General features: G+C 40.4%; 1 protein-coding gene across 1 annotated transcript; it reads left to right on the top strand.

The window, feature by feature from the left end:
• Window positions 1–4,012: 4,012 nt before the first annotated feature.
• Window positions 4,013–14,359, top strand: LOC308310686 (NADH-cytochrome b5 reductase 3-like; the record flags this gene model as incomplete). The annotated part of the gene is made up of 9 exons (XM_080757066.1): window positions 4,013–4,021; window positions 5,066–5,191; window positions 5,693–5,765; window positions 6,284–6,390; window positions 6,494–6,623; window positions 10,189–10,272; window positions 10,503–10,588; window positions 10,984–11,083; window positions 14,016–14,359. 9 exons carry the CDS (start codon window positions 4,013–4,015, stop codon window positions 14,186–14,188), a joined length of 888 nt encoding a protein of 295 aa, XP_080613192.1. The 3' UTR covers window positions 14,189–14,359.
• Between the last annotated feature and the right edge of the window lie 1,101 nt (window positions 14,360–15,460).

Genomic DNA, 15,460 nt, shown 5'->3' with positions numbered 1-15,460 from the left:
GCTCAGCGCTCAGCGTCACTTCTCTGTACGCAATGCACTAAGAGACCAACAGGAGGCGCCTGTGGATCATAGATGTCTGGGTCAAGTGTTCGTTGCAAAAGAAAGAAAAACTTTCTTCAGTCCTAGTTTTAAGTTGAACCTACCTTGAGGCCAGATGGTCGGTGTGTGTGTGTGTGTGTGTGTGTGTGTGTGTGTGTGTGTGTGTGTGTGTGTGTGTGTGTGTGTGCCCCATGAGGAGAATTCAGAACATGTCCAGTGAGCTGTCAATCAGAGAACAAACTATATTAAATTGGCTAATATCTGATCCACTTTTTTGTTGGTGGACCCCATCCATCTGGCACCCAGCCAGTTGTGATAAAAAAAATAAAAGATGGAAAAAAATATATTTGCAAATACTCTCTTACCCAGATCTGATCATTGATTGCTAGTTAAGACCGAGGGCCATGTTAAGAAGGGAACAAAAATGAGCGTGCGCTCTCACTGCCTTAAATGTGCAAACGTTTGTGGAGACGTCCTTTCCTCCAGTTGGCTGTGGTTGGGAGGATGTGATGTCACTGGCAGGACATGTGCTTCCTGCTGTGTGCGTTGAATCAAAATGTAGGTTCATGTTTGTCTCTCAATGGGTGTTTATTCCGCTAGTGTGCTACAGTACAGTTCCCTAGACTACACACCTGAGTGTGACTTTATCCAGTCACATTCGGAGAGTGTAGAAATGTAACTAAATGTGACCCTATAGGGTCTGTTTGGTTGTATTTGTACACATTTTTTTATTACAGTGTACAGTACGTGTACTCTGAAATGCAGCCTAATTTATTTGATAAGTCCTTGTCGCTCCATACCACCCATTCTTGTTTCTGACCAGTAAGAGTCAAGCAGATAGGGATAGTTCTGTATTTGAAATCCAAGCTGACCAATATTGTACAAACATTTAAAAGGGGGTGGGGTATTTTTTAGTTCTTGTTTTCACCCAGTTGAGCTGGGTTCACTTGAACTGACATGAGCACAACCCAAAACCAGTTTGTTTTTCTAACCCGAAGAGCATGTTTTGAGCTTTGTAAAAGGAGATATGCTGAACAGAAACTTTTACTTTTATGTAGGCGTGTATTGGACGTAAGCCATTTTGATTGTCCTTGCTTTGTTTAAAAGGAGTGGGTTGGTTTTGCACAGTTGAGAAGGGGTGGGTTGTAAATATACAAGTCTTGCACAGTGAATCAAAGATGCATTCTGCCCTGTTTGATGTTACATTACGCTTAACCCGCTGACAAAAAAATATATAGTGTACTTTGAAAACAAGATAAAAATGACATGCAAAAACTCAACACACTGTCAGAAACAGGTGTATGTCTTGTGAGTGGTTGTTTGCCAAATGCAGGAGGCATATGATGTGTAGTGTGAAACTTTTTTTATTTTAGCTGTGTTTTAGCTGTGTTTCAACTTAATCACCGACCAAGACAACAGAAATAGGCACTTTTACAGTATTCTCTAATCATTCATTTTCTATGCCTTAGGAATGCTTACAATTCCTATAAGCTCTTCATCTGTCGTTTGAACACAAGGTTCCATTGCTGTCTGAGGTGAAGAGGCTAAGCTGCTGCCGTACTGTATTATTCCGTAACAACCAACAAGAGGTAAAGGGGCTAAAGCTGCTGCCGTACTGTATTATTCCGTAACAACCAACAGGTGCTACTGTTCAAGTAAAACACGTCAGCTGATGACATTGTCACAACCTCAGGACAATCTTATACTGTACAATCCTACCTACGTTCAGCTTTACAGCTTTTTCAGTCTCTACACAGCCAAGTCTCTCAAATGTTGGCACACATTGCTGGTTAACATTGGCAGCCGCACCTTTGCGAGGAAGGATGTGTTGTTACATACCATGGGTGTGTTAACCCTTGATGCCCCGGAATTAGAACCTAGTTGGTACCTATTAGGTATGCTTGAAAGAACGCGTTTGTCCCACCATACCTTCTGTTGCAGACCTACAGTATACCATCGGCTCAGTTTGACACTGTAATGGTGTATGCCATTTTACGACCAGCTGGCACATTTTACACTTGCAATTACGTCTCAAATGAAACCATAGCATTTACTCCGGTTTGAGAGATTTTATTTTTTGTTATTTTTATTTTTTTGAGTGAAACATTTGTCCGTAAATGTTTTATATTTTGTACATTTGTATGTAACATATCATGTAAATAGACAGAGACAGTGATTTAAATCATCTGGAGGATTTTGTAGTCTTTGTAAAGCCTAATAAATGGTATTTGGTGTCACATGCAAACAGCAAAGCTTGAGTCTGTTCATTTTGGTCATATGATTGTCTATAAAGCCTCTACTGGTTGTCAAGTGGTGAAGCTAAACATTCTATTTCTCCCCTGAGTAAATAGGCTTTTGATTGATTGATTTGTACCATACCTAGAGAACAGGACATGTGTACCATACCTAGGGGAACAGGACATGTGTACCATACCTAGGGGAACAGGACATGTGTACCACTACCTAGAGAACAGGACATGTGTACCACTACCTAGAGAACAGGACATGTGTACCATACCTAGGGGAACAGGACATGTGTACCACTACCTAGAGAACAGGACATGTGTACCATACCTAGAGAACAGGACATGTGTACCATACCTAGAGAACAGGACATGTGTACCACTACTTAGAGAACAGGACATGTGTACCATACCTAGGGGAACAGGACATGTGTACCATACCTAGGGGAACAGGACATGTGTACCATACCTAGGGGAACAGGACATGTGTACCACTACCTAGAGAACAGGACATGTGTACCACTACCTAGAGAACAGGACATGTGTACCATACCTAGGGGAACAGGACATGTGTACCACTACCTATTGGCAGTTGTATCTGTGTACTGTCATGACTGTTAATTTCTTATTTTTATGATGATGATGGAGAAGATGACTGAGATGACGTGGATCTACCAAGACCCTCAACCTTTTCTTCCCTGTTTGGTTTTTCACCTATGATCAGGAGCAAGTTTTATTTTTGTGTGCTTCATCTCCATTCTGAAGCCTCTCACCTGTTTGTGCCATGTTTAAGTTCTCCTTTGACTCATCTAAATCTTATTTTTCCCCTATGTGTTTAACAAGTACCAGCTCATTCCTATCACTTGTAATGTTAGGGGGCTACGCTGGGGATGGGTGGGAACTGGAAGTAGACTGGATGGTCTCTAGATGCCGCCTACATAGTTTAGATTTCTGAAGATCTAGAGTTTGGACAGAAATTATCGTATCTTGGGAGGAACTCTTGATGATGGCCACAAACAACTTCCAGGCTATCCAACCTCCAAGTTGCAGTTTGCTCCATTGACGGCCCTGTTTGTGAGACGAAAAAGTTCCATCTGATTGTTGTAAACAAACTAGCTAATGTTGCACCTCTACAAAAGCTTGGGTTATCCTCTCTGTCCACACAAAGGCTTTGTTTCAGATAAATCCACTCTTATGAGAAACATTTTGTCAAACTCCACAAAGAGATGATTCAAATAAGTTTTGATCTACAAGTGCATTACCTGTGCGCTCATTGCCAGGTGTGTGATCAAAGTGGTTTTGCACAGCACAGGTAATGAAGGTGTAACACTAAAAATCATAACATGGAGATTGACACGGTTGCTCATACAATGGTGACTTTTTGTTAGACTTGAAAGAGGATAACCCTAGATTTCTGTAGAGGTCCAATATTGGCGAGTATTGTATGCAATCAAATTGAACTGTCATGAATAGGGATATCAATGGAAGGAATTAAAATACCTTGAGTATATGGATGTTATGTAAATTTGCTCAATTCAGTTTTGTCAAAATTACTTATGACTTAAGAGACATAAGTCCAGCATTTCCCCCACTTTGGGTGCATACTATCCAAGGAAGTCATAATGGAGCTAATTACGTTTGTCCTTCCATTTTTTTGCTGCATTGTTTGGATTTACTCTTGGAAAGTGAAACTGCATGCATGAGTTTTACATTGTTCAAGTTCGGAACTGATGTCGGAAGTAAATCTAAATAAAGGTGACATCTAAAGGCCGTTGGTTTAGGTGGGGACTGGGTTGTAAGGGAGAGTTGTTATTTTGACACCATTTCTATGGGATTTTTTTTCATTGTATTGTTTTACAGATATCCATTGAGGTTTGAGATGACATTTTTAATAAAATTGGAGAAAAAAAAGCTTGTAAATTTTGGCCCCCACTGCTTCATGGGAAATATGACCTGTTAAACTCATGGAAATTGCATTGAAATCACCCTTTTCTTTTCTGCTGGGGGGAAAAAGAAACTGTTTTAAATTTGAGGTGTACAAGTGCTTTGTTACAATATGTATAAATGTGTGGGACTCTTTTAAAGAGGACATTTTATTAATGGCAATGTAGGCACTGGACATGCCTTAATATACAAACAAAATCAGCTCATAAAAGATTTTGGTGTGACGAGCAGGCTTGATGCAAAGTCTTCTCTTCATAATCGATGGGTGATTCGAGCCACAAATGTCTGGTCCGATTCCTCAAACTTCTTTCTTGTGATGGTCTCTGGCCAGTCGCTGGGTTGAAACGTCCAACCTAAAAGTGGTTAGTGTAAATGAACCCCAACCAATGGTTATTTGATATTTGCCATACTTTAATTGTTCTTCTTTATTGATTGCTGGCTGCTATATTTACTTCATAATACTACAGGTTGTTTTCCCTCTATATACACTTTGAGAACTTAGTGTGTGTGGTTTACAAAAGATCCAGTAGGTGGCACAGTTGGCCCATCTATTTGCTGTGTATTCGCCCACGTATAGTATCATTGTGGGAATCTCGCGGGAGTTCTAAAAATCAAAGATGGCGTTAGCAGTCCAAACAGCTAGACGTTTGTCACAAATAAATATGCTTGAAATATCATAACATAATATATTTCTCAGGGTGTGACGAAACTACTTTGGTAAAATCAAAGAATCATGTGGGGACCCCCAGGTTAATTAAGTAAAGAACCACTAAAACTATGCTAAATACTATAAATCCTAACGTATGTTTATATATATATTTTTGTCCTCATCAATACAGCTGATCCGGGGTGGCTTTGACTCCATCATAAACCTCCTATTTAGACTGCTCTTCCCCAAGAGGAGGCCAGCCCTCACATTAGAGGACCCAAACGTTAAGGTTGCACTACGGATGATAGACAAACAGGTAAATGTATATCTGCATGTCCCCACTCTCAAAGATGATATTATTGCTGCATCCCATTCCTTACGTTTCGTGTCCTGCCCGGGGATAAGAACCTGCATCTTCTTCTTGTGAGAGACCGTCCACCACATTACTGGTTTTGCGCTTCAGGTTCTTCTTCTTCAGGCCTGCTCCTTGTAAAATAAGTGTCCTTACTGATAAATAAGTTCTGGATTGTAGTTTCCATAACGTTGCTTTCCTGTATATTGCTTATTGCCATATTGCTTATTGTCTTTCATGTATGTTTGTTTGAATTGATTATAGCAACTGTCATTATTCAGAAAGTATTCCATTCTTGATAAACATTATGTGGGCAGGTAGTAATTTGACGAATGAAACCCTGAAAACCAAGCGCGGCTGGATAATCTGTGTTAAAATCATTGTGAACTTGGAATAACAGTGTCATTTACATGTGATTTTGTATGATTTTAATGCCTTGGTTTTTCTGATTTGCTTGCGTTACAGATTGTCAGCCATGACACAAGGAAATTCCGTTTTGCTCTGCCATCTCCAGAGCACATCCTTGGACTCCCCATCGGTTAGTATTTCCGATTCACTCTGGATATTGATTTCCAAGACTTAAAATACAGGTTATTTAGCTGGCCAGGACGCATGTTCTAGAGGCCAGGGGGGACGTCTTGGTACCGCATGCAATGACCAATGCAACACTGTCTATGGCGGATAACTTGTATTCTTCTGGCAGTACACTCGGTATTAGGTGCGGTCGCCCATAAACCATCTCGCCCCTCGATTATTTTCCCGCCGACCGCTCGGTGCCGCGGTTCTTGTATTCTTTATTTAGTTTTTACTGAGAATAAGGTTAGAAATAAGTTTAGGGTTAGGCATAGTTTTACTGAGGTTAGGTTTACTGAGGCTAGGTTTAAGCATTATTTACTTTAGGAATACCAGGCGGTGCAGTTCCGCAGGCTGTACGCCCGGGGCGAGATGGTTAAAGGTGCGACTCGTTTGGTATTCGTACACTCCTTGTTAATCATTGTCCTACTGTCAAATAAGTTCTGGAACACTGGCACTACTAATACTTTCATCTGCTTCCAGGGCAGCACATTTATCTGTCTACCAAAATAGATGGAAAGCTGGTCGTTCGGCCATACACACCCGTGTCCAGCGATGACGACAAAGGCTACGTAGACCTGGTAGTGAAGGTAGAGACTTCAGAGCAACTTAATATATTTGCTAGGAATTTGTGCTAGATTGAATATCCATGCATTTACTAAATCAAATTCTCCCATTCGTACCGGTTCTCAGATTTACTTCAAGGATGTCAATCCCAAGTATCCAGAAGGTGGGAAGATGAGTCAGTATTTGGAGAGCCTCAAGATCAACGACACGATCGATTTCAGAGGGCCCAGTGGCCTGATCGTCTACAAGGGCAAAGGTGAGAGGCGTCACTGTGGCATCACGGTATAGCTTTCATAGGTAACTTAATGTCTCAACTGATTTACCAACCTTAGAATGACTGATATGCCATACATTGTATGGCATATCAGTCATTCTAAGGTTGGTAAATGAGAACACTCCTTGCGATTTCTCCCGTTCTCGGTACACGCCGAGACGGCATTCACAGCGACACTAAACCCATATAAAACTTCTTCAATGAACACATACGTACAATAATCTCAAACATCCAGGTACATTGCGGTTAGTGCAAGGTGTGATGTATGTGCTCAATGGCAAGGAACAATAGATAATATCTTGCATATTGTGGCTGTCCATCTCCCAACAGGTACATTTGCTATCCAAGAGGATAAGAAGTCGCCAGCTGTGATAAAGAAAGCCACACAAGTGGGCTTGATTGCTGGTGGAACGGGTAAGGCTTCATCCACATCCGAAACCACTGATTTATTTTTAGTAGTTTCGTCACACCCTGAGAATTATATTCTGTTATTCGACATTTTGAAAGTAGAGCATGAATTTAAAACATTTCTCAAATGATGATGTTGGGTTATTTACTCAACACTGTTAGAAGATTGTCTAAGCATTGACAAAACGTTGCTGCTGTTAATGTTGTGGTACTGTGTGTGTGCATTTGATTCAGGGATCACTCCCATGCTGCAGCTCGTCACAGCTGTGGTGAAGGATCCTCAGGACACCACCGTGTGTCACCTCCTCTTTGCCAACCAGGTGAATTTCACAAGCACTCTGTGGTCCAATACTAGCTGCAATTTGCAACACTAGATGTTTATTTTTCGACCACTCCTATAGACGGCTATTTGTGTGGCTGTGTCCGAGCACGAAAATAGCGTTTGTTCACCACCAAGTGTCACTGTTGTAGATCTGCTATTTTTCAATAGCTAAAGCATGACATGATGCCAACACCAAAATGGGTGCCCGGTCAGAATGGGTTAAAGCCTGGTCGGTTTTACACGTCGTCGTATGACGGTGCCGCTCGCCCAAATAGCCCCGCATCTTATATACAAGCTCACACAAATGCGAGGCGTTTCGAGCTTTGTGTGTAGATAAGATCGGCTATCTTCGGCGACATGTCACTTAGTTGGAACTGTATGAGTTGAGGCATATTACATTTAGTTTGACTCGGTTCCATGTATAAGAAGTTGTGAGCTTGTGGATCTGTTATTTTCACAGTAATTCGAATTACTGTGAAAATAACAGATCCACAAGCTCACAACTTCTTATATATTATTTGGCCAATGTTTGACCAGTTTTTATTGTATACGGTAGTTTGTTGATTAATTAGTTTTGATGCAGTAGCGTACATGGTCTTTTTTAGATTAATTAAAGTCCTTAATAACCCAACATCATAATTTGATAATTGTTTTAAATTCATGCTCTACTTTTGAAATATCATAACATAATATATTTCTCAGGGTGTGACGAAACTACTTTGGTAAAATCAGTGGTTTCGGATGGTCCTCACCTGAAAAAACAAATCATGTGGGGACCCCCAGGTTAATTAAGTAAAGAACCACTAAAACTATAGTAAATACTATAAATCCTAACGTATGTTTATATATATATTTTTGTCCTCATCAATACAGCTGATCCGGGGTGGCTTTGACTCCATCATAAACCTCCTATTTAGACTGCTCTTCCCCAAGAGGAGGCCAGCCCTCACATTAGAGGACCCAAACGTTAAGGTTGCACTACGGATGATAGACGAAACAGGTAAATGTATATCTGCATGTCCCCACTCTCAAAGATGATATTATTGCTGCATCCCATTCCTTACGTTTCGTGTCCTGCCCGGGGATAAGAACCTGCATCTTCTTCTTGTGAGAGACCACCACATTACTGGTTTTGCGCTTCAGGTTCTTCTTCTTCAGGCCTGCTCCTTGTAAAATAAGTGTCCTTACTGATAAATAAGTTCTGGATTGTAGTTTCCATAACGTTGCTTTCCTGTATATTGCTTATTGTCTTTCATGTATGTTTGTTTGAATTGATTATAGCAACTGTCATTATTCAGAAAGTATTCCATTCTTGATAAACATTATGTGGGCAGGTAGTAATTTGACGAATGAAACCCTGAAAACCAAGCGCGGCTGGATAATCTGTGTTAAAATCATTGTGAACTTGGAATAACAGTGTCATTTACATGTGATTTTGTATGATTTTAATGCCTTGGTTTTTCTGATTTGCTTGCGTTACAGATTGTCAGCCATGACACAAGGAAATTCCGTTTTGCTCTGCCATCTCCAGAGCACATCCTTGGACTCCCCATCGGTTAGTATTTCCGATTCACTCTGGATATTGATTTCCAAGACTTAAAATACAGGTTATTTAGCTGGCCAGGACGCATGTTCTAGAGGCCAGGGGGGACGTCTTGGTACCGCATGCCATGACCAATGCAACACTGTCTATGGCGGATAACTTGTATTCTTCTGGCAGTACACTCGGTATTAGGTGCGGTCGCCCATAAACCATCTCGCCCCTCGATTATTTTCCCGCCGACCGCTCGGTGCCGCGGTTCTTGTATTCTTTATTTAGTTTTACTGAGAATAAGGTTAGAAATAAGTTTAGGGTTAGGCATAGTTTTACTGAGGTTAGGTTTACTGAGGCTAGGTTTAAGCATTATTTACTTTAGGAATACCAGGCGGTGCAGTTCCGCAGGCTGTACGCCCGGGGCGAGATGGTTAAAGGTGCGACTCGTTTGGTATTCGTACACTCCTTGTTAATCATTGTCCTACTGTCAAATACGTTCTGGAACACTGGCACTACTAATACTTTCATCTGCTTCCAGGGCAGCACATTTATCTGTCTACCAAAATAGATGGAAGCTGGTCGTTCGGCCATACACACCCGTGTCCAGCGATGACGACAAAGGCTACGTAGACCTGGTAGTGAAGGTAGAGACTTCAGAGCAACTTAATATATTTGCTAGGAATTTGTGCTAGATTGATGTTTAATGCCTCAACTGATTTACCAACCTTAGAATGACTGATATGCCATACATTGTATGGCATATCAGTCATGACTGATATGCCTGATATGCCTGATATGCCATGACTGATATGCCATACATTGTATGGCATATCAGTCATGACTGATATGCCTGATATGCCATGACTGATATGCCTGATATGCCATGACTGATATGCCATACATTGTATGGCATATCAGTCATGACTGATATGCCTGATATGCCATGACTGATATGCCATACATTGTATGGCATATCAGTCATGACTGATATGCCTGATATGCCTGATATGCCATGACTGATATGCCATACATTGTATGGCATATCAGTCATTCTAAGGTTGGTAAATGAGAACACTCCTTGCGATTTCTCCCGTTCTCGGTACACGCCGAGACGGCATTCACAGCGACACTAAACCCATATAAAACTTCTTCAATGAACACATACGTACAATAATCTCAAACATCCAGGTACATTGCGGTTAGTGCAAGGTGTGATGTATGTGCTCAATGGCAAGGAACAATAGATAATATCTTGCATATTGTGGCTGTCCGTCTCCCAACAGGTACATTTGCTATCCAAGAGGATAAGAAGTCGCCAGCTGTGATAAAGAAAGCCACACAAGTGGGCTTGATTGCTGGTGGAACGGGTAAGGCTTCATCCACATCCGAAACCACTGATTTATTTTTAGTAGTTTCGTCACACCCTGAGAATTATATTCTGTTATTCGACATTTCGAAAGTAGAGCATGAATTTAAAACATTTCTCAAATGATGATGTTGGGTTATTTACTCAACACTGTTAGAACATTGTCTAAGCATTGACAAAACGTTGCTGCTGTTAATGTTGTGGTACTGTGTGTGTGTGCATTTGATTCAGGGATCACTCCCATGCTGCAGCTCGTCACAGCTGTGGTGAAGGATCCTCAGGACACCACCGTGTGTCACCTCCTCTTTGCCAACCAGGTGAATTTCACAAGCACTCTGTGGTCCAATACTAGCTGCAATTTGCAACACTAGATGTTTATTTTTCGACCACTCCTATAGACGGCTATTTGTGTGGCTGTGTCCGAGCACGAAAATAGCGTTTGTTCACCACCAGGTGTCACTGTTGCACAGTCTAACACACAGACACACACAGGCCAGGGAGGAGGGCTAGTGCAGTACCACTCACTTCAGACGGGTCTGATTTATTTTTAATTCAAAATGTTCACAACTAAGTGATGTGTCATCTCATCTGCCACTTGCTTTCTGATGTCATGGGAATGCGTGATCTCTATTCTCTATAAGAGAGGCCACCCTTGGGCGAGTTACTATACTAAAAATACCACAACTGCCCCACCCCACTTGTACACACACAGACTGAGAAAGACATCTTGCTTCGACCAGAGTTGGAAGAGATTGCGGCCGTCAACCCTGACCGCCTTAAGCTGAGGTTCACCGTGGACCAGGCACCCGAGGGTAAGAAAAGCTACTGTAGAGGAGCAGTTCTCTAAGCGGGATTTGGCGACCAGATCCCGCAAAATCTTGTTTGACCACTTTAACCCCGTCTACAACACTATAAACTCACAATGCACTGTGAGCTTGAAGATCTGCTAATTAAAAATAAGAATAATCTCGAAAGAAATGTGTAATGTGTATAACGGCGTGCCATAGTATGCCGTACGATATGGGCTATAGCCCACGGTCCAAAATGTTGAGAAACGAGGCTAACTTTTCTTTTCAAAATTTCAAAAAACATGGGCTATAACCCATCGTTTTTTTTTTCATTTTTTCATTTTTTTCAAATCCTCAAAAATGATGAAAAACGGCGTGCCATAGTATGCCGTACGATATGGGCTATAGCCCACGGTCCAAAATGTTGAGAAACGAGGCTAACTTTTTTTTTCAAAATTTCAAAAAACATGGGCTATAACCCATCGTTTGTCATTTCGTCATTTTTTTCAAATCCTCAAAAATGATGAAAAACGGCGCGCTATAGTATGCCGTACAATATGGGCTATAGCCCATGGTCCAAAATGATGAGAAACGAGGATAACTTTTTTTTTCAAAATTTCAAAAAACATGGGCTATAACCCATCGTTTTTGTCATTTCGTCATTTTTTTCAAATCCTCAAAAATGATGAAAAACGGCGCGCTATAGTATGCCGTACGATATGGGCTATAGCCCACGGTCCAAAATGTTGAGAAACGAGGCTAACTTTTTTTTTCAAAATTTCAAAAAACATGGGATATAACCCATCGTTTTTTTCTTCATTTTTTCATTTTTTTCAAATCCTCAAAAATGATGAAAAACGGCGTGCCATAGTATGCCGTACGATATGGGCCAAAATGTTGAGAAACGAGGCTAACTTTTTTTTTCAAAATTTCAAAAAACATGGGATATAACCCATCGTTTTTTCATTTTTTTCAAATCCTCAAAAATGATGAAAAACGGCGTGCCATAGTATGCCGTACGATATGGGCTATAGCCCACGGTCCAAAATGATGAGAAACGAGGCTAACTTTTTTTTTCAAAATTTCAAAAAACATGGGCTATAACCCATCGTTGTTTTAATTTTTTTTAATTTTTTTCAAATCCTCAAAAATGATGAAAAACGGCGTGCCATACATAGTATGCCGTACGATATGGGCTATAGCCCACGGTCCAAAATGATGAGAAACGAGGCTAACTTTTTTTTTCAAAATTTCAAAAAACATGGGCTATAACCCATCGTTTTTTCATTTTTTTCAAATCCTCAAAAATGATGAAAAACGGCGTGCCATAGTATGCCGTACGATATGGGCTATAGCCCACGGTCCAAAATGATGAGAAACGAGGGTAACTTTTTTTTCAAAATTTCAAAAAACATGGGCTATAACCCATCGTTTTTTTTTCATTTTTTTCAAATCCTCAAAAATGATGAAAAACGGCGTGCCATAGTATGCCGTACGATATGGGCTATAGCCCATGGTCCAAAATGATGAGAAACGAGGCTAACTTTTTTTTTTTTTAATTTCAAAAAACATGGGCTATAACCCATCGTTTTTTTATTTTTTCATTTTTTTCAAATCCTCAAAAATGATGAAAAACGGCGCGCTATAGTATGCCGTACGATATGGGCTATAGCCCACGGTCCAAAATGTTGAGAAACGAGGCTAACTTTTTTTTCCAAAATTTTAAAAAACATGGGCTATAACCCATCGTTTTTTTATTTTTTCATTTTTTTCAAATCCTCAAAAATGATGAAAAACGGCGCGCTATAGTATGCCGTACGATATGGGCTATAGCCCACGGTCCAAAATGATGAGAAACGAGGGTAACTTTCTTTTCAAAATTTCAAAAAACATGGGCTATAACCCATCGTTTTTTTTTCATTTTTTCATTTTTTTCAAATCCTCAAAAATGATGAAAAACGGCGTGCCATAGTATGCCGTACGATATGGGCTATAGCCCACGGTCCAAAATGTTGAGAAACGAGGCTAACTTTTTTTTTCAAAATTTCAAAAAACATGGGCTATAACCCATCGTTTTTTTATTTTTTCATTTTTTTCAAATCCTCAAAAATGATGAAAAACGGCACGCTATAGTATGCCGTACGATATGGGCTATAGCCCACGGTCCAAAATGTTGAGAAACGAGGCTAACTTTTTTCCAAAATTTAAAAAAACATGGGCTATAACCCATCGTTTTTTTTTTCATTTTTTCATTTTTTTCAAATCCTCAAAAATGATGAAAAACGGCGTGCCATAGTATGCCGTACGAAATGGGCTATAGCCCACGGTCCAAAATGTTGAGAAACGAGGCTAACTTTTTTTTTCAACATTTCAAAAAACATGGGCTATAACCCATCGTTTTTTCATTTTTTTCAAATCCTCAAAAATGATGAAAAACGGCGTGCCATAGTATGCCGTACGATATGGGCTATAGCCCACGGTCCAAAATGATGAGAAACGAGGGTAACATTTTTTTTCAAAATTTCAAAAAACATGGGCTATAACCCATCGTTTTTTTTCATTTTTTCCAAATCCTCAAAAATGATGAAAAACGGCGTGCCATAGTATGCCGTACGATATGGGCTATAGCCCACGGTCCAAAATGATGAGAAACGAGGGTAAACTTTTTTTTCAAAATTTCAAAAAACATGGGCTATAACCCATCGTTTTTTTTCATTTTTTCATTTTTTTCAAATCCTCAAAAATGATGAAAAACGGTGTGCCATAGTATGCCGTACGATATGGGCTATAGCCCACGGTCCAAAATGATGAGAAACGAGGCTAACTTTTTTTTTCAAAATTTCAAAAAACATGGGCTATAACCCATAACAGTAATAATACCACCCTGCTGCATTACTTTTTTCTTTTTTTTTTTGGAATCCCGTCTGCTTAAACCCAAACCCCTTGTCTGTTTCAGACTGGGAATACAGCCAAGGCTTTATCAGTGAAGAGATGGTGAGGGACCACCTGCCTCCACCCAGCGACGACACCATCATCCTGTTGTGTGGACCGCCTCCTATGATCCAGTTTGCCTGCAACCCCAATCTGGATACGGTCGGCCACTCCAACAGCGAGAGGTTCAGCTTCTAGAGGCTTCAGCACCGAGCAGCATCGATATATCGGGGTTTAACGGTGAAGACTCGACCCCGAGGCAAATAGTGGGCGCCTTGTGGCGTAAACATATCCAACCCTAAAGCATTTAAGCACTCTTGCAGCGGTTGTAATTGCACTAGATATATATATATATTTTTGAATTCACGTTGGACCATTTCATGTTAACCCATTCTGACCGGGCACCCATTTTGGTGTTGGCATCATGTTATGCTTTAGCTATTGAAAAATAGCAGATCTACAAGCTCGTAGCGCGCCACCGAGTGGCGCGCTACGAGCTTGTAGGTCTACTATTTTTGAAAAATTCGAAGAACGACTGACATTTTTAGAATCTGATCTCAGGTCAGAATGGATTAATCAGACCAGTGTGTGTCCCGTGGAAACCTCGTATGAATCTGATCTCAGGTCAGAATGGGTTAATGTCGAATGTTAATAAAGCTAAATTATACTTTGGCAGAGGTTTGGGTTGTGTTCGGTCCCTATAGTACAGAGTACCCCAATATATTCTAATTTGCTTTGTGCTAAGAGGGTTTTTGACAGTTTGGCTGTACAATAGAGTTACACCGTGCTTGAGGTCATTCAGGTACAGTGCTATGCGTGAATTATTGGAGCTGATTTATGGCAAGTTAAACTACATAAGCCAAACCTCTACAAAAGTGGCATTTTGTTTAAAGGATGAAAATGGTTGGTAACCATGTTTGTTTGGCAATTGAGGTGTGTATATAGTAGTTGTGTTTGCAAGTGTTTTCAATACTGGCATTTGACACGATTGTCTATGCGTCTTGAGCTGATTATTGCAGACCGTTGATGTGATCACGTGCTGTGGTTTAACCAAATCTATTGCCCCTCCGTTTGTTTATTTTGAAGTATTGAGTTCTCAGTGCCTTAATATTCGCAAAGCTTTATTCGTGCAACAACTATTTGTATGCGAGCACTCGTCGCATCTGTCAGTCACAATACCTCATTATTATTGTGAGTCGTGCGTTTATTCTGTCCGTTGACTAACCACTACATACCACTGAAGTTGTGTTGAATTTTATTATGCAACCCGTTTGTCTCCAAATATTGTAATAAAGGTCAAGTTCTCCATCTTAAAATTATTAACTGAGTATGTCGGCACCCTCTACACGATAACAGCACGTCTGAGCATTTGGTTCTCGCAAAGTAAAAAGATATAACTAGAAGCAAAAGAGCCCCACGTTCTGTAAATTAACAACACAAAAACTAAGGCACTGGTGTCGGACTTCTGGT

This window comes from Protomyctophum bolini, assembly GCF_963924005.1.
Source record: "Protomyctophum bolini genome assembly, chromosome: 23".
Lineage (NCBI taxonomy): Eukaryota > Metazoa > Chordata > Actinopteri > Myctophiformes > Myctophidae > Protomyctophum > Protomyctophum bolini.
Note: the sequence above shows the minus strand (reverse complement) of the source record. Positions and strands in the feature narration are given on the sequence as shown.